Raw genomic sequence first — 20,257 nt, 5'->3', positions numbered from 1 at the left:
TTAAGAGCAAATGTAATATAATTTCTTTCGAAGTGTAATTTGCATCCTCGTACTCAATGACAATCACTCATAATAATTTTAGTATTTCATTTTCACTAAGTGGTGACCCTACACGATTCAAATACTCAACGCATAAAGCAATTGAAATAATGCTAATTGGTTTCCTTATGTTAAATTTTTACCTGTTAATCATTGTAATAGTAATTTTTAGAATAGATATTGTTTCCAATACTAGAAATAGAAGAGATAAATAGAAGGTAAGAAAAGAGAACAAGAATAAAATGAAGGGGAAGTGTTTGTGCTGAAAAAAAATATACTGAACATACATTTAGATAGAAAAACTACTGACAAAGTGATCGCATGTTGTCCGCCAATATATAAAAACTAGAATGGCACTGGACGTTCCCAGCAGCACGTCCTTCAGTACAGAAAAGAAATCAGTACATTTGTAATAATTCATTTAATTGGTTTAAGTGTGACGCCGATTACTTTATGAAGTTTTTGTTATAACTAGTATCGAGTGTTTTAAGACTAAAGAAAGGAAAAGTATAAAAGTGAAAGAACTAAGTAAGAAGGTAGAATGAACAGGATAAAAAGGGGGAAATGCACATGCTTAAATACCTTTAATCCTTATCAGCGCGGTTTCCTTGTGCATAAACAGGACTAAGCAGCCTTATGTAGACGCGACTGTCGACTCGCATATTACGTAAAGGTATATTTTTCAGATTTTAAACAAAAATATTGTTCAACAAGTACCGATCGGACTACGTAAGAATATCTAGAAATCTTCCAAGAGCTTCTCTTTTTAGTAGTTTGAAAGCTTTAACTGGTTCTTTTTTGAGGCCGGTGGATTCCATAACAACTAACCATGAAACAAGTTTGGGGTTTCAAACCAAAAATAAGACATGCTTACAAAATTTTATATAAATGACAATTGCAGTTTTGTCCTGTTCGTATTCTATGTACATTTCAGTTCCTCGAATTCATAATACGAGCTTCATATTTTTAGAAGCTCATAAAATAACGGGTACTCGTTCCAGTAATTGGGGACTTCTAAAGAAATGTTGATTGTATTTGCGGTAATCGGTTACATTTTATGACATCACAAACCCAGAGTGCGGTAAGATATTGTCATTAACTTCAAGATGAAGCACCATTACATTATCTTAACCGATGCATTAAATTACAGCTATGAGAAGCTACTAAAAAATATGTTAAAATTTCCTATTTGCGATGTGTTATACTTCTTAATGATGCATCCTTCCCGTTCTAGGGCTTTGAATGCTCATTTTTTGATGGCTTGGAATCCGGAGAATGCGCAAAATGGTATTTTCACAACAGTACCTATTGTATATAGGTGCTTTCGTTTCGTATTAATCCAAGATAGAACCTTCGGTCTTAGAGAACTAGTGACGTGAAGGAGAGTGTTGAAGAAAAATATAAGCCCGGTCTACATTGGATATTACTTAAAATATAAGGAGTGATTTATAAATTTGGTACCAAATAATGCCCATATGAACACAAAGAAATAGGAATAACGCTGCCTAAATTAACCTTATTGGTTCTTAATTGATTTACTGCTAATGCTAACCTTCCAAATGTATCGAATGACTGTGCAAGCTATTCATGCTCTTCATCATTCTCTCAGCCTTAGCTCGTATAAAATTTCACTTCATTGAAGTTTGCCAAAACCATCACCGTCGTACGACAGAATTCACCAAAAAGGGAAAATATTGAACGCCCAAGAAGATCTGGCTGATTTATACCTCTCGATAAACGAAGATAAACGAAAAGCATTAACAAAATAAAATTTGCACAAGTAATTGTAATAGGATGTGAGTGGAAAGGGTGCGAAAAAGTTAAAAAAGCACTGCTCGCTGTGGAGAGCACTTCTAAAATTTATGATCTATATAATTCGGGGTTTCAAGGATATTACTGAAACTAATATACGAGCAGAAGGAATAAATAAAAGTTCCCAAGATATTACTTTATATCTTATTTTAGTACGAAATGCCTTGCTAACTATTGCAATGAAATCAATTTGATGTATTATCAGGTCTAACACCGAAGAAAAATATAATCATTCCGGGAGTTTATGGTTCCCCAAGTATTCTAAAATATACGTAATGGTGTCTTTTGTCAATTTGTACGATGGCAATGGAAACAAAACAAGGAGATGTATACTTTTTTCTAATTTAAGATAATGAAGTAGGTCGGCAACGGCGAGAAATCTTGCCTATAAAGGATATTGTGAAGCCCTAAAAAGCGAGCGGCTTTCCGTCAAGATCCAAGAAGGGGGGGGGGAAAAAAAAAAGATGAATTAGTGCTTCTTGGAAAGAATTTATTATGAGGGGACTCGTTTATACAAAGAAATGAGAAATTTTGTCAATTTACTAAACGATAGGTGAGAAAAATGCACCAATGGTTATACAGGTGAGAGACCATTTTAGCACGTATCGTTCCGAAAATGCATGCATCTCTTACTTCGTATGCATCGCGTTCATGTCGGAAATGTAAAGGCGTAAATTGAATATATATAATACACTTACATCTTCATGATGTTTCGGATTCAAATTCAGGGTCTAAGTAGAGGTTTTACTATGTTATTTTCATTTTAGGACGACAGTTCATAAGGTTACACGAATTTATAACTTGGAAATGAGATTTGGAGCATTATCACTCGCAGCCCTTGCAGGTGTTGCATTAGCCGACCTTGATGCCAGACAGGTTGAAAGTTTGGAGGTTCTTTTCCTTGATATTGAAGATAACATCAATGGTTATATCCAGTATCTTATGTTAAACCCGGGAGTCAGTTTCCCTGATGGTTTGGTTGGATTGTTTACTCAAATCGCAACTTACACTGATGACTCTTTCACCACTCTTTTCATCACCATGTCCGAGTCAGAGTACGACGAGATTCAGTCGTTGGAAACCGCACTTCCATGGTATTCAACTAGAATCTTGCCAAAGATCACTATTGAAGTGACCTCGTCAAAATCTTCGACCTCTACCCCTGTTACTTCTTCCTCATCTACGACAGTCCCAACTACTGTGAAGTCGACAACATCCACCTCAGCCACCACCTCGTCCACCTCGACAACGACAACATCAACGACTACTACCCCATCTTCTACTTCCTCTACTAGTGCCCCATCTACTACTTCATCTACCTCATCTACCTCATCCACTACTACTCCATCTACAACTTCATCTACCTCATCCACAACTACGCCATCGACTACGTCTTCTACTACTTCATCCGCTGCTTCATCTACTAGCTCCTCTGAATCTACTACGGAGACAACTACGTCATCGTCTAGTAGCTCATCCGAAACCACTACTGAAGCAACAACATCATTATCTACAAGTTCCTCTGAATCATCTTCGGCTTTGGAAACATCTGCAGTTTCGAGTTCTGCTACTAGCTCCGATGCAGTGACCTCAGCTGATTCGTCGCTATCTTCGACCTTGTACTTTACTTCCGCTGCAAACTCTTCGGCAGCTGCTGTTACAAGTGTTGCTTCTTCTAGCACTGATCTTGCTGCTACCGTTCCTGTGAATGCAACTTCGAGCTATTCTAATTCCGTTCTCTTCTCGAACAGTACTTCGATCTCGGCCACTTCTGATGCTAGTACTGCTGCTGCTTCAGGATCCGCCGATGTTGTCACTACTATTGTTACCATCACCTCCTGTTCCGACCATGTTTGCACCAAGACAGCAGTTACTACAGGTGTGAAATCCTTCACTACTACTGAGAATGGTACAAAGACCATTTTGACGACCTACTGTCCTCTCTCTTCAGTCAGTAAAACTTCCGCTATTCAGGCTACTTATTCGAGCACACCAGCAACTGAAACCACTGCTGCCGTTCCGGCTGTCTCGACTTCGGTTTCTTCAGAATCGACTGCTTCTGAGGCTGCAGAGGTTTCTACCTACGAGGGTGCTGCTGTTAAATTTGGTTACAGTTCCAATCTCATGGCCGCTGCTGCTGCTCTTTTGCTTTTGTGACTGAATTAATGATGATAAGTTTTTTATGCGGTCAGTCAAGTTTTTGATATGAAATGAAGTCTTTTGTTTTCATTTGAACATTTTCCTAGAATACATATAGAAATGAACACGCTTTTGTTACGGTTTGTTAAAATTGTAAATAGTGTATGTGATATTTGTTGCTTGTAATGACAAATGCAATTTCATTGAACTACTTACTATTAGCTCAATGTTCGTGCTGCGACCACAGCATCCCAGAGTGGTATGTATATAAATACGACTTTTTGTAGGACAAGATATCAAATTTTTTCAAATGAAAAGTAAAAGGGGTAAAGAAGAAAGTATAAAAGAGATCAGTTAAAAAAAAAAAAGGAAAATGCACATGCCTGCCTAAATAAATACCTTTAATCCTTAAGAGTGATGATTTCTTGGTCATAAAACAAGGTGAGGAAGTTTTATATGAACGCGACTATCGACTGAGTTATTACCATTGTGAATTCAGTACCACCAACAATAAGCTCACTCAATATATCTATCATCCATGTTTGTCTTATAGATAGTGTATCAAGTGATGAAAGAGTGAATTTTGAAGCAATATGGTATTCTTGATCGAAATCTGGCACAGGTAAAGAGGATGAAAATTAATTGTGAAAAAGGATATGAAATGTCACGATTATGCGCATACTTTTTCCCTCTTGAGTTGTATTTATGTAGTTAACGCTACCGTAATACACGTTGTGCTAAAATGCCAGATAGTCTTACTCAAAAAAACATTTTAAACTTATAGGATTTTCTTTTATTTTTCTTAAAACAATCTCTGCTGCCAGAATTGTGAAACTTTTGGAGTCCTTATGGCAATTTTAAAGAGTCGCTTGCTGTGAGCAAAATTCAGGCGAAAGTGAAGCAATATTTAGTCTGCCCGAATGTGTATTGGTAATTACTCTTCAATCAATAAAAGCCCAAAAAGTAAAGACGAGATGATTTAATTGCTTATTTAAGGTTTACGAAGTTTTATTGTAGAATTCCTTGGTCCAATTTCGGAGGACATGCTAAACCTTCACATTCTCGTAAATACCTGACAATCCTGATGTGACGAGAAATGAATTTATTATATGATATAAAGGACGAGTGCCGGTGGATGGGAGCTTCGAATGTATTATTCCCGAGAAATATATCGCGATCTAGGGATCAATTAACTGCTAATTTTTTAAAGCACACGTTCCTTATAAACAACCCAAAGGTGAAAGCTTCTCAAATTACAGATGGTCTCACTTAATAAGCTTCAAAGAACATTCACAAGGATCGGGAAAAAATTAATTTTGATATTGTTTCTTATTAAACCGCATCACACTGAAAACCAAGTAAATGTTGACCTTCATGTAAACCTTAACATTAGACACAGAGGTGTTTCAAATAGTGGATTACACATTAAAAAAAATTGTTTCAATTACCGAAGTGTATCGCCGAATTTAAATGCTCGAGCTTTTATCTTCGCTAACGGAGAGGATGGGATTTTATCTAAATAGCAATATGAATTTATTCATAAGTTGAGACTGAAGTATCCACAAATTCTAAAAATCTCCGAATCTGATGGCAGAAAAAATTTGTACATTTCTTTGCAAGATCGAACAGACGGAGAATATAATTGCCGTCAGTTAACAAGCTCACAACAGGGCATAGTACAGTTTAGTTCTTATTCTATTTTTGTGTCCCTTGCTATGCATTTGAATTATCTTCATGATCTTTGGATTAAAATGAGAACATTTCCATAATAGAATTCAAATGAAACAACAATAAAGAATGAAGCATGATTGTACTTCCTTAAGCAACCACAATAAACAACCGCTTTCTTCTGATATTCACACAACTGACATCAAATCTCCTCTGTCCTGAGCTTCATACCCGTTCATACGTTTATTCTGGGACGGTTTTGTGGCTGGTTTATGTAGAAAATAATATTATACCAGCCCTTCCACGTATTGTTAAATACTCGTATATCAAAGGCCGAAAGTAAAAAGTAAACAAATCTTGCCCTCAAATTTTTTTGTCATCAATTTTTTCCAAATTGTATTGTTTGAATTTTGGAAAACTTCGGCGAAAGTACCGAACTCATAAATCCTGCCATTGTGTTTTGTCGGGCACATTTATAGGAGTTACGAATGGATTAAATGTAAACAAATTTCAAGAATAAATTATCCAAAAGAAGAAGGACCACGAAACGCGTGCTTAGTTAAAAGACGCCAAAACTTACGCGTGAATCAGTGCTCCGGAATACAGACGCGTAAGCTTGCCCATTAATCGGGAAAATGTGCAGTCTAGAAACTATCCCCGTCCCGTGAAACTGAAGAGCGCAAAGTTCTAAGCATAAAAGGAGACGGTTTCCCTCATTTCTTAAAAATTTATATAAGACTTGAGACAAATTTATATTCCATTCTTTCAATTACACGTCAATATAGGTTATCTTTAACACTCTACGTATATAAAAACAAATATGTCAGCAACACTTGCAACTATTCTTGCCTCGATTACAAGCAAGCAAGGTGAACTAAAAAGTAAACCTGAATCAGATGCAGACCTTGTGCGTAAGTACTTGGAAAAGAAGACGTGGAAAGCACAGGAAAATGCTAACTCCACTTATTCTCTTCAGGGTCTTATGCAGTATATTTCAAACAATGTCATTAAAGACTATTGGTTGAGCGTTTACAGCGATAAGGTGCAGCAGTACTTCAAGGAAAACAGATTCCATATTCATGATCTTGGATATCTAAGCGCCTACTGTGCGGGTTGGAGTCTTGAAGATTTACTCACCCAAGGTTTTGGAGGTGTTGAAAACAAAATTCAGGCAAAGCCACCAAAGCACTTTTCAGCTGCCTTGAATCAAGCTGTCAACTTTCTTTTCACCCTTCAAGGTGAGCTTGCTGGTGCACAAGCTCTCTCAAATGTTGACACTTATTTTGCACCATTTATCAGATATGATCATTTGGATTACGAGCAAGTCTACAAAGCGGTTGAAAACTTTATCTATTCGCTTAATATTCCTACAAGATCCGGTTTCCAAGCACCATTTACAAATGTCTCAATGGATTTGGTTTGTCCCCCAACATTGAAAGGTCATCCTGTTATCATTGGAGGAAAGTATCATGAAAGTTGGGTCTATGATGATTTTCAGGAGGAGATGGACATGTTCAATAAAGCTTTCTGTCAGGTCATGTATGGAGGAGATGGAAATGGAAATATATTCTCGTTTCCTATTCCTACGTACAATCTTTATGAGGGATTTGATTGGGATGCGCCAAGAATGAAGCCCGTTTGGCAAATGACAGCAAAGTACGGTGTTCCATATTTTGCCAATTTTATCAACAGTGACTTAGATCCATCCGATTTCAGATCCATGTGCTGCAGGCTTCGTCTCGATATCAGTAAGCTTCGGAGTCGTGGTGGATTGTTTAGTTCTATGCCATTGACAGGTTCTTTGGGTGTCGTCACTATTAACCTCCCAAATCTTGCCCATCGTAGTGATGGTAATATCAAGAAATTTCATGAAATGTTGGATGATACATTGCAGGTTGCCAAGGATTGTCTTGAGACTAAGAGAAAAGTTGTTGATTCTAACATGAGTCTATTTCCTTATGCTACCCATTATCTTCGCTCCGTCTACGAGAAAACAGGTTCTTACTGGGCAAACCATTTCAACACAATAGGTGTCATTGGAATGAATGAAGCTATGCTAACTCTTTTGGGTCATGGTATTGCCAACGATAAGCCATTTGCTATTGAAGTGCTTGAATTCATTAAGGTGCGTTTGGAAGCTTTCCAACAGGAAACTGGACATTTATTCAATTTGGAAGCTACACCAGCAGAAGGTGCATGCTATAGTCTTGCACGTAATGACAGGAAAATTTTCAAGACCGATGATATTCCCGTTTTCTACACAAACTCCACTATGCTTCCAGTTAATTACACTGATGATGTTTTGATGGCTGCCGATCACCAGGAAAGTCTACAGTGTACTTATACCGGTGGTACTGTTTTCCACACATTTTTGGGTGAAAAGTTAACGTCTGGTGATGAAGCAAAGAAATTAGTTAAAATGATCACCACGAATTTCAGAATCCCATATATCACTTTGACGCCAACTTTCAGCATTTGCAGCAATCACGGTTACATTGTGGGAGAAGTTCCTATTTGTCCAAAGTGTGACGAGCATACACTTGTCTACTCTCGAATTGTTGGATACTATAGGCCAACAAAAGACTGGAACATTGGAAAAAAGAATGAGTTCAAGAAAAGGAAAACATACGACCAGAAAAAACTCGCTATTGGAGGTTTCATGAAGCAGACTTTAATTGATTACCCTGGTAAAATGGCATCCATTATGTTTACCTCAACTTGTAATTTGGCATGTCCATGGTGTCAGAACGGACCAGTCGTTAGGGGAGAATCTCCATTAATCCCAATTGAAAATGTCTTTGATTATGTTGAGAATTCAAAGCACAAAAATCTTGTTATATCTGGTGGTGAACCAACTATTCAGCGTGGTCTAATTCCTTTCTTGAGATTACTAAAGAAGAGTGGTATCAGCGTCAAGTTGGACACAAATGGAACAAACCCACAAGTGCTTGAGAAAATCTTCAATGAGCATTTGATTGACTACATTGCAATGGATATCAAAGGCTCTCTTGATAGATACAAGGAAATAGCAGGAAAATATGTCAAACCTGAAGTCCTTAAGCGCAGTATCGAGATGATTAAGAACTCGGGTGTTCCATATCAATTTAGAACCACCGTTGTCCCTGGATTGGTTGATCTTGAAGATCTTGTCCAGTGCAAGAAGCTTTCTGGTGGCAACTTGAAGCTTCAGAAGTTCCGTAAGGGTAATACGATCCTTTCTGAGGATTACCATCCCATATGGAAGATACTGAGGAGCAGTTTGATGTCAAGAGGAAGAAGATCGAGGAAATTGATGTTACTGCTGAAAAGCAGGCAGTGCTTGTTTAAGTACGTTGGGTTTGGATCTGTTTTTATTTGGTCGTTTCGTTGGTGCTTTTTATATTTCATTTCTTTTTTTATTCCTATTGCGTTTTACGCTTTCGCATCGGTTCTAGTTATGATTCTTTTCTTTTCTAAATTTAATTTTATCGAATTTTTTTTTTTTCCCCCCCCCCCCCAATTAATTTTATTTTTGTTTAACCAAAAAAATTGTAGCTTTGGTGTTAGGATTAAGCAAAGTGAATAAACTATTTGAACTACACGCGTAGTAGGCGATATCCGAAAAAAGTAAACTTCTCAAATGTGGTAAACTTGGGCATTTTTTCGACCGTTTGAATTCTTTAGCGATACAAAAACACTTTCTCAAAGTTACATAAAGCATTCGTACTATTATATGACACAAGCACATATATTCAGCGTTACTTTTCTTCAACTATAAACTTAATGCTTTCCATAAGACTTTGTCTGGTACTCACCATCAAGTAAGATGACATCTTGTGGTCTATAATCAAGCTTTCCAGAAAGGAAGGAATGAATTATGTTTCTTGTACCCTCAGCATATCTTATCTGGGCGTCAAGAACTGTACCAGAATAGTGCGGAACCATGGCATTTCCAGCACCATACTTGTTTCTAAATGATCTCCATGGATGATCCTTAGGTGCTGGCTGTGGGTACCACACATCACCACCATAACCTCTAAGCTGACCATTTTTCACAGCTTCAGCAACATCCTCGGCAACACAGATGCGGCCACGAGCCGTGTTAACCAACCATGCTCCCTTCTTGAAGTGTTTCAAAAGTTCTTTGTTGATCATTCCTTGAGTTCCTGCGTGCAAAGGACAGTTCACGGTCACAATATCAGCCTGAGAAACTAAATCTTTCAGATCAAGAACTCTCTTTGCACCAACAGCTTTCTCTGCCTCTGCTGGTAAAGGATTGTAGTCATAATACAACAACTCCTTAGGGTTGAAGGCCACAAGTCTCTGCAAGACTCTGTAGCCAATTCTACCAGCACCAATTGTGGCAATTGTCTTTCCCTCAATATCATAAGCATCCTTGGCGATTGCGGCAACATCCCATTCACCATTGATTGCTTGTTCATGGGCAGGAACAAAGTTTCTCACCAAAACAAGCATTGTCATAATCACATGCTCCGCCACTGAGACGACATTAGATCCGGTAACTTCCAGAACAGAAATTTTGAGCTTGTTCTTATTGATGTAGTCTAAGTCAATGTGATCCGATCCAACACCAGCAACAATGATAAGCTTGAGCTTCTTGGCTTTGTCAATACGCTTTGAGGTAAGATATGCAGGGTGGAATGGAGTAGTAATCACTATATCTGCATCAGGCAAGTTCTTTTCGAATTCTGAATTCTCGCCTTCCTTATCAGAAGTAACAATCACTTCATGTCCTTGTTTTTCTAGTTCGTCCTTGATGCCCAAAGCATTTTCAGTGCAACCGTACAATTTTGGCTCATCTTTGGCATGTTCATTTGCATCGTAGAGGACAATGACGAACTTCATTTTGTTTTCTTTTAATTGGTATATTGTATTCTGAGGAATGGTTAACAAATTTGATAAATGTTATTAATTGCACTCCCTGTAACATTTGTTTTTTTGTCAAACTGTTATGGCGCACGGTCCCATTTTATACACAACCAGATACACTTTCTCAAGGTTATGTGTTGAGCATAATACACAATGATGGACCCGCTTACCTTCTGTTACTAATTGAATATTGCTCCCGGTTCTTCCATTGGTTTTGATTTGTTAATATCCGAGCTTCAAGTAAAAAAAAAAGCAGTTAATTGGGAAAAGATCTCCAAACGTAATAAAAGCATATCTTTTCTGTTCCAACAAATGACAAGCGGAAATGAGCACCGATATTCCTCCTTCTCATTTCATTGGTTAACTTTCGAAGCAAACACGGCAATTTTTTATCGATTGGACACATGATCCATACATTCATTCATATGAAAAAATAGAGAAGATATATTGTGTATTGAGTATCCCACTATTCGGTAAACTTATTTTGAAGGGAATTTTTTGTGGTGCGGGGTACATGAAAAAGAGTGAAAAATGATGTTGGTTGGTCAATTTCTGTATCTCCGTCTTTCCGCGCGCTTAGCTTTCCCCGACTGTCCCGTTCGACTTTTCCGTATTTTCCGTTCAACAATTAACCAGACTCACTTTTTCCCCTCCATACGATGTTCGATCAGCAATTCCACCAATTCTACCTTTACATGCCAGGCTCGTTTATCTTTAATGCTCTATTGTTATTTTTGACACCGACTGCGGAAAAATTGAGGGTGAACGGAACCCTATGTTTCAATCTTAATAATAATCCGACTGTGTAATTTCTTTCTGTACTATATTCCAATGGAATCTGTCGGAAAACCCCGACCATTCCAAAACGTTTAATAGGATGTAAAATTTAGTCGATATTCGCCTTTTCGAATACAAGCCTTTTTTATTTCTGAAAAACAGAAAGGTGTCCCTATTATAGCCGGACCAAACACGATGTTTTTCGATCCAGCGTCATCTGTTTTTTGAGTGCTTGAATATTCATTCAACTGTATACTTTAACAATAGTGTAATAACCTGTTCCAATAAACCATAAATATTACGCGGTAAATAGTATCAAACCTTGTCAGATGATTTAATCAATTTTTGAGAATTCATCATTCATATTTTACAACTAGCTTTTTTTACATCAGAAGATGCTAATAGGCCAAGAAAAGTATCCTGTTACAAAATATCTTGAAAATCCGTATGTGGGTGGAGTTTCGCAAAGCTATAAATTTATCCTCGCGCACTCTTTCGTCTTACCTATGATTAGTTGTAAGAACGAGTACAAGAAAAATTTGTAATATACTCGTCAAGCCGTACCCAAAAACTGCTTACTCTGCCTTCCTTTATACCTAAGAAAGCTCTATAAATAGGATTACAGGTATCCAAGCATGTGTATTTCTCCGTCTCATAACATTTCACTCCTCCTTTTTTGCACCCTCTTCTTGAATCTTATAACGTAGTTGGCGCCACACCTAAAAAAATATATGTATGTTGAATTTTCAGTTTTCCTTACTTTGATTCTTGACCTTTCACGTTCATTTCCCATTGCGTAGTTTTTTTGAAACCAGAAATTTCTTTAAATTTTCTAGAAATAAAGCAGTTTTACTCAAGATTGTTGTTTTAGCCTTCTTTACTTACGTTAAAAAGTACATGCAGTTTATTCTGTTTTTAAACAAATAGCCATCATTCTTTTGAAGAATTTTGGCTAGATTGTTCTTGTTTATTTTTCCTGAAAGTGTTCATCTTGTATCTTCAATCTCGTCCCTTCGCTTTTACTTTATTAAAATATTTAAAGGAATCCTGCAGGCGTTATCCTTATAAAATATTGCATTTCGCCACCTCTTTAAATACGAGAAAGGATGATTAAATCAGGAATATAAAGAAGCTTTGTGAATTACTATTTCTCTCCGCGAGCCAAATCGAACTTTCGGTATCAATTAGTACAACCGATAAAACAATAATTAGTTAAATGTGTTTTTTTTTTTTTCAATAAGAATATGTTTCATGACTATGAAGTTTTGAAACAAATTGCTTAAAGTTGGGGCCTGATTTTTGCTATAGTATCTTACCCTGGTAATGATACTAAGTTTTAGAATCGGCTTTAGGGCTTTAGATCCTAGCCCAAAGTATTATTTTCCAAATAGGAAAATCATTTGTGTTGGTATTGCAAAAAGAGTAATTTGCAGCTCAAGAAAAGGCGGATTCCGTGCTTAGTATTATCGACCGATCTAATATTTTTTTCTGTTCAGCTGACAAATATGGCCTGTTTTGTCCTAGCTAAAGAAATACATTAGTATTCCTAAAGTTTTTTTTCTTAATCATTGAATGTGATTTAGTTTAACTGTTGTATATCCTTTGTTAGAAACTGTATTCGCGTCACAAAATCTAGGTTAATGTCATAGAGCTACGGAGAAGTCATGGCATAGAACAGATTTATGTTTCCATGGTTATCGGTTATTATTCTTGCCAATATTTACATATTGCGAGATATAAAGAGTATTCATCCCATTTCCCTTGCGCGAACACTTCGTTTTTCATTTCCATATTGCATTATTTTCTGATCAGCCGCACGAATGTACCATCCAGTTGGGAACCTTATTTTCGGTATACTACCTATTCCTTACACACAAAATTTTACAGAAATGAATAAATTGAATAATAATTCAGGTCGCATCGTTTAATAATCGGACATTGTTTCCATAGCAAGATAGTGCAAGCACTAAGGTACGAAAGGTGAGAAAAGAGCCGGAAATAACAGATTGGATGAGGAATTTGTTAATTGATTCTGGGGGTAGTGCCTTAGACAAGGAATCTCACAACTTTTAAAGTTTTAAAGTTAAGAGGAATGCTTAAAAAGAATGCGGAAAATCGATCTCTGAACACAATGGCAATAAAAGATAAAGTAAAGTAGCATATAGAAGAAATATGAAAAAAAAAAAACGTGTAAAAAATTGTGATTACCGAAGGGCGGAAAACAGAATACGCACACTACGAACATAATAAATGCGAATACAATAGGTTATTAAGTACTACTCATTTATTTGAGCAAACGGATGTGAACGTTTTTCTCCAAGAAGCAGTGAAACTTGCATACGGTATAAAAAATATTCTAGAGTAATAACTGCGTTGCTGCTGAGTATTTTTGCACTAAGAATTAGGACGCATGGAAGTTGGGAGTTCTTCAGTCGAATGGACTTATATTTACTTCATCAACATTTCATTTTAGTATGGAAAAATTTACTCCATGTATAATGACTTGTAACTTTGGCCAACTCAAAATTACCTGTTACATCATCTCGGAAGGAGTCACTAGCAGTGTATGATCCTAATCATTTAATTTTGTGGTTAGATCAATCAATACGCGTAATATTTTTCCCAAAAAAAAAAATATGCAGCATGTGCTCACTATTTCAATGTATAACCAATACGTAATGTTTTTTGCTTTAGGCCCGACTATTATTTCACATCTAGATGATTGTTCTCGATTACAAATTTATGCAGCTCCGTCCTTCATATATATCGTATTTTTGTTCTCTGTGACGATAATTGTGAACGTTACTAAACGGTCGAACAAAAAGAATTACGGATTTTCAGGCACACATAAATTGAACCTTATCTTCTGTCTAAAAGTATTATTTTTAGAATTACCGATCCAGAGTACAAATACATTATTCTCTACATCTTATTCACTTTCTGAAATTCGGAATTTAATTTCTTGAAGTTGAGGCACTAGAATCAAAGCACTGTACCTCTTAGATATCAATAAAGTCTAAAAACAAATTTACTACCGAAACCAGTAATACTAATAATGTCTAGCTATCCGAAGTCAAACAAGCCAGAACTGAATCAATATACTCATAACAAGAAAACAGCAAGCAATGTTAAGAGTAGCTGACTTCCGTATTGAATAGATGAGCCAGCTCCTTCGTACTCACTAACAGAGCCAGAAGGCTGAATTGTAGCGGCTGATGAGGCCAAAGTCGAGACTGCAGCAACAGATGAAGCTGAGGATTTAATCAATTGAGCCGAAGAAGATGCACCTGTGTACTCACTAACAGAGCCTGCGGCAATTTGAGTAGCTGCGGATGATGAAACTGAGGCTAAAGTTTCTGGGGAAGCAGAAACACTTGCTTCATTCTCCTCGGCAGTCAATGGGCAGTAAGTTGTGTAAACGGTCTCTGCACCATTTTCGGTTGTTGTGTAAGAGTAGACACCTGTAGTAACAGGGATTTTAGTGCAGACATTATCAGAGCATGAGGTGACAGTAATGACAGTAGTCTCTTCTGGATAAGCAGAAACAGTTGCTTTAGTCTCTTCAGAGGTCAATGGGCAGTAGGTTGTGTAAACGGTTTCAACACCATTTTCGGTTGTAGTGTAAGAGTAAACGCCAGTAGTAACAGGAGTCTTAGTGCAGACATGATCGGAGCATGATGTAACAGTAATGACAGTTGTTTCAACATTCTTACCGTTAGCACCTGAGCCTGAACCTGAACCCGATCCATTTCCTGATTCGATTCCCGAGCCATTCTTAGAACCGTTTCCTGAATTAGATCCTGATCCACTAGAACCAGATCCATTACCTGAGGCACTAGCATTTGCACCTGATGATGTCTTTGTTTCGTTACCACTTTCATTTGTTTTGGTTAAAGAACCAGTGGCAGCTGTCAATGAGTTAGAGCCACTGACTGAACCTGATGCAGTACTTGATCCACTAACTGAACCTGATGTAATACTTGATCCACTAACTGAACTTGAGGCAGTGCTTGATCCACTAACTGAACTTGAGGCAGTGCTTGATCCACTAACTGAACCTGATGTAATACTCGATCCACTGACAGATCCCGATGCGGTGCTCGATCCGCTTATAGTGCTAGAGCCGGTAGAACTTGCTGATCCACTTGACTCAGTAACTGAGCTAGAACCAGTAGCAGATGATGTTTCGGTTGAACCGCTAACGGAGCTCAAACCAGATGTAGACTCAGTCGAGCTCGAACCAGATGAAGATTCAGTCAAGCTTGAGACAGATGTGGTTTCAGCAGAGGAGTTTGAAGAAGATGTAGAGGCAGAAGAGCTGGAGGAAGTCACAGAGCTAGAGCTTGCGCTGGAAAGAGAGTTTGTTGAGCTGGTACATAAAGATGATGACTTTGCAGAAGATTCTGATGAGCAAGATGCACTACCATTGGCAAGCGTATTCAAAATACTTTCAAGCAAATCACCGATGTCACTAAGAACGTCACTACTTGACGATCCAACTGAACTCAAGATTTTTCCGACCAAGTTACTCAAGTCAGTTAATATATTAAGGGAAGTGGCAGAGGTAAGAATATCTGTCACGAGGTCTCCAAGCAAACTAGCAATTTCGCTAAGAACATCATCTCCTGAGGAGCCTGCTTCTGAAAGAATGCTTTGGATATCAGTAGCAAGATCATTCAAAACACCATCACAGTCAGTCAAGTCGTCAATAAGTTCTGTAATCAAATCAAGAACGTCTCCAAGTATTCCAGAGCCTGTGCTTGAAGTCAAAGAAGAGATTGCATCGTTAATGATCTCGGCAACATCTCCAAGAATGCCCTCTGCATCGAAATTAGTAGAAGTACTAGAGCTAGAAGATATGGCATTTCCGCAAACATCAGTAAGGGTAACAGCGGCGGTAGAAGAACATTGACCTTTGGCAGTTGTTAAACTTTCAACCAATTCTGCAAGAAGATTTCCCACTGTGGTTAGAACGTCATCACCACCAGTTCCAACTGCTGAGACAATTCCACTTAGAAGATTAGATAAATCGGTAAGAATATTTGCACTGGAAGCACCTGAAATGATGGCATCAACAAGATTTTGAATAAGGGTAACAACATCCTGAACAGATGAGTCAGCACCTTCACCAGCATCGGTAAGGATACCATCAAGAACAGCACCTAAATCATTAAGAACACCATCACAGCTTGTCAAATCACTAACTAGCCCTTGAACCAATGTGTTAAGAGTACCAAGCAATCCATTGGCTACTGTGCTCACAGCATCAGTAAGAAGAGCACTGATTGCACTAGCAAGACCGTCTCTCTTTAGCAATTCTTCATTGTAGGTAAAAGCAACCGGCTCTGGATCTGCAATTGGTGCAGCCTCACGTTCGTAAACTTTTACACCTTTTGCTACTGGATATGGAGCAGCCATACCCTTTGTGCAAAGGGAAGTTATGGCCAAAACTCTAACAACGTTTGAAAAAATCATCTTGGTAATGAAGGTGTTTAATTTTGTCTGAATAAAAAAGAAAATCAAAACCAAAAGTCAAGAAACTGTTTCTTCTTGCATCTACTTCAGGGTAATTACAGCTTTATATATTGGTAGGTATACAAGTGTAAACATGTTTATTTGTTTCTTTATCGAAATATTTATTGTTATTGTCAAAGGAGCCTTTCCAGTAACGATTACTCATGAAGAAAAGAAACTTTTTATGGAGGTAATGGTTGCACTATTCAATCTTATGTAGCATTGTTTTTGCAAAAGCACGGTCGTAAATCAATAACTGCTGATCTTTGTTACTCTTCAGATTTGCAGATCTTTACTTTTGTATATACTCAAAGCACTTCAATGAAGTTTATCCTTTTTGTAAGATGAAAAGCTGTTGAATACACTTATATGAACGAATGAAGCAATCGATATTTCCTAAACTGCAAAGTTCACAGCTTTCAAAGAATATGATATCAACAATAAAAGCCCCCTTTGTACTCTAAACCTTTCAAAAAGAGGCATTTTCATGCTCTGAAATAGGTTCTTCATTTAATTGAATAGTGAGCAACTATTCGGCAGCGCCTTCTTCGAACCGAAAATCCGTACAATAGGAATTTTAAGGAACTCTAATAAGCCTGTCGGAATCATTGGTAAGTTGTTATTCATTGCGCACAACCTTATTTAATTGATATTTACGCTGTGTTTACTGTATTTTTCAAATTTGGAAGGCGATGTATCCCTATGCATCAAAACAATACGAACACATGGACGTAGAGGGAGGAGATGGGGAACGCGGTACTGAAAAAGAAATTGCTGTACCTCACTTTTATTGGGAATTTTGTGAGCCTTAGAGAATCAGTCATCAACGATTGTGTCTGCCATATGTCAAGTGCCATATTTGGTAAAGCCCCTTCTGAGAGCAATCGAAAGTCCTTTGTTTCGAAATTATGTATTGTGTTACACGTTAGCAAGTTCCAGGTGAAGGAAAAATAAAAAAATTGCTTAATGTAAATATTGTGCAAGTCGTGGAATATTCATTTTTTGTGTGTGTGACGCAGAGGTGCATAAGCATGCTGCACTGCCGCTCAAATCGGATCACTGCCCAAATTGGGTTCGCAAATCTTATTTTGTATAATCGTGTTTCTCTATTATCTTAGCATTTCCAAACTAAGATTTAGAAATATCAGAATTTTTCCATACACACATATATTTCTGTCCAGAAATTCTTACTTCTTCGAAAAATAATTTTATTTAGGTGGCATTGTTCAGTGTTCAAATATCTATCGTGCAGCAATATATTTCATTGGAACTCCTGGTAACCATAAATATTCTTTGAAGGCTTCAGGAGTATGATTATTCTTGACCTACTTTGTTTCCCCTTGTAGTGTGGTTATTGTCAAAAAAAAAAGTTCAAGACAAATGTGAAAAGAAGCAATTTTGCCGTAAAGATTATCATATGCAGGCTCAAAACTTGTGTTGTCGATCCTCAAAGGTGAAATGCATATATGAGTATATACCTCTTTTAATGTATCTCTCTCTCTCTTTTTTTTTTTTACAAGTCTCAACATTCCTTAAATATTTGCTTTCTCAACGAATAGAGTCCTTGCTTAACATATTTATTTAAATCGATTGATTTTGTACAGGCCCTTAAAATACGTTTTACTATTTTTTATTTCCCAATTGTTCTTTTCATTAGAATTAGACAATGGTGCAGGTCGACTTAAAAAAAGAAAGACCTTTCCAGCCTATTTGTTTTTTTCTTGTCTTGAATAGAAACTGTGTTTTCTCAAATATGCCGCATTTACAATCTCCGTATTGTCTAAATTTCTTGACTCAATATCACTCACAGCCCGTGTTCCTTATGCATGATGGAACTTTAAAAAAAAAAGTTATGTTTGACGATTACCTCCATTTTCCTTCTTTTTGGTCATTTTCTAAAACTTCGGTTCAAAACCTCTGTAATTATTCACTTTCATTTTCTTCCTGTCTAGATGTTGTTTCCACCTTTCTAGTATAAGTTTCCATCCTAATTACTCGACTTTCAATTATTATAAATATTCACAAGCTCGTTGATAAAACATAGAAGAGGAGCATATGTCTAATTCTTTAATAAGCTCCGTAGTGAGCTATCCTTCTTTGACCAAGCAACATCCTTCTAAATTGAAGGATGTTTCAATACCACGAAGCAATCAGAGTTATGAAAGAGCATTAGAAAAGCAAAATTCAGATGAACGTAGCGATATCAGCTTGAGATCTAGCAACAGTGGATCCATCGAGAGTGACCAAATTAATTCTTACCATATGAAACCCAAATCATCAAAAATTACATCGGTGTCATCAGAGCACATCAAATTCTCATCCTTAGGGAAAAAGAAAAGAAGAAGAAAGAAGTATTATGAGGTAGAACGTTTCTATATGTGCAATTATCCAAATTGCAACAAGGCCTATGGTACTTTGGGCCACCTTAACTGCCATATATTAAGAAAAAAGCATGGAAGGAAAAGACTTCCTTCGGAGTTTAAAGAACTAAGAAGAAGACTAGAAATAAGACGAATAAATCAAGAGCAAGAACGAATGCAATCTCCAATTGATGGAAATACATACATTGCGAATCAACTGTATAATAGATTGCCACCATTTGATCCAAGACCACAACTTCAGATAGCCTTGCCACAAGCTCCCATATGTTCTTATCATCCTGGTCTTATGCCACCCTCAGTCAGTTCAAACTATAGGTGGATTCCAACCGGTATACCAACTCCGGCGTCCGATAATTACTGCTGTGCTCCAACCAGGTTCAATCCAATAGGACCCGTTGTTGGATATCCACCTCCGGTTTCTCCTACTAATGTTGCACCTGCAACACAAATAATAACACCCCCAAATTCTGTGGGATGTCCACCTAATACAAATCTCAGGTATAACATGGGTTATAATTACCTTCCCGGAGCATTGCCCCCATCACCAACTCCAGCATTCAGGCTAGTGTCCACACCTAAATGTACACCTCGTTATCCTCGATTTTGGAGAGTTTGAATGTTCTCCATCCCTTTTCCCCTTTCTTCTGTTACCCTTTTTCTTTATATTTTATTTTTGTGTATTGAGTCGATATTGTGTGATAAAATCTGACTCGTCATATTTTGATACAAGGTAACACTGATTGAGCTCGGAACAATTAAATCACATATAATTTCTTCAATTTCAGCAAATGTGCCACCAGCTTTAATGGCTATTTCCAGTTGCTGAAAGAATTGGGTATTTCAGATGATAAGAGAAAGTCATGTACGTTGACAATGGTTATGTTTTTAGGTTAGTTTTCTTTTATTCTTGTATTCATTCTCATCAGCGTTAAATTATTTTCAATATAGCGACAATTTTTGGCCGCAAACTGTCGACTGAACCTTGAATCTAAATGTAGGAACATAGTATTCCGTTAAACCGAAGATGAAATAAATTGGTATAAAGCAACGTTAGGTGT

The 20,257-nt window shown here is 37.2% G+C and overlaps 5 protein-coding genes across 5 annotated transcripts; 3 read left to right on the top strand and 2 right to left on the bottom strand.

The window, feature by feature from the left end:
* Window positions 1-2,658: 2,658 nt before the first annotated feature.
* On the top strand, window positions 2,659-4,008 carry BRETT_000210 (uncharacterized protein; the record flags this gene model as incomplete). The annotated part of the gene is made up of 1 exon (XM_041278781.1): window positions 2,659-4,008. One exon carries the CDS (start codon window positions 2,659-2,661, stop codon window positions 4,006-4,008), a length of 1,350 nt encoding a protein of 449 aa, XP_041134976.1.
* Window positions 4,009-6,478: 2,470 nt separating this feature from the next.
* Window positions 6,479-8,985, top strand: BRETT_000209 (uncharacterized protein; the record flags this gene model as incomplete). The annotated part of the gene is made up of 2 exons (XM_041278780.1): window positions 6,479-8,861; window positions 8,903-8,985. The coding sequence occupies 2 exons, from the start codon at window positions 6,479-6,481 to the stop codon at window positions 8,983-8,985; spliced, it is 2,466 nt and encodes an 821-aa protein (XP_041134975.1).
* Window positions 8,986-9,417: 432 nt separating this feature from the next.
* BRETT_000208 (uncharacterized protein) lies at window positions 9,418-10,503 on the bottom strand (the record flags this gene model as incomplete). Its single annotated transcript, XM_041278779.1, has 1 exon — window positions 9,418-10,503. The coding sequence occupies one exon, from the start codon at window positions 10,501-10,503 to the stop codon at window positions 9,418-9,420; it is 1,086 nt and encodes a 361-aa protein (XP_041134974.1).
* A 3,903-nt stretch (window positions 10,504-14,406) lies between these two features.
* BRETT_000207 (uncharacterized protein) lies at window positions 14,407-16,779 on the bottom strand (the record flags this gene model as incomplete). Its single annotated transcript, XM_041278778.1, has 1 exon — window positions 14,407-16,779. One exon carries the CDS (start codon window positions 16,777-16,779, stop codon window positions 14,407-14,409), a length of 2,373 nt encoding a protein of 790 aa, XP_041134973.1.
* A 2,094-nt stretch (window positions 16,780-18,873) lies between these two features.
* BRETT_000206 (uncharacterized protein) lies at window positions 18,874-19,815 on the top strand (the record flags this gene model as incomplete). Its single annotated transcript, XM_041278777.1, has 1 exon — window positions 18,874-19,815. One exon carries the CDS (start codon window positions 18,874-18,876, stop codon window positions 19,813-19,815), a length of 942 nt encoding a protein of 313 aa, XP_041134972.1.
* Between the last annotated feature and the right edge of the window lie 442 nt (window positions 19,816-20,257).

Source organism: Brettanomyces bruxellensis, chromosome 3 (genome assembly GCF_011074885.1).
Source record: "Brettanomyces bruxellensis chromosome 3, complete sequence".
Lineage (NCBI taxonomy): Eukaryota > Fungi > Ascomycota > Pichiomycetes > Pichiales > Pichiaceae > Brettanomyces > Brettanomyces bruxellensis.
The sequence above is the reverse complement of the archived record's forward strand: the minus strand, read 5'-3'. Positions and strand labels throughout refer to the sequence as shown.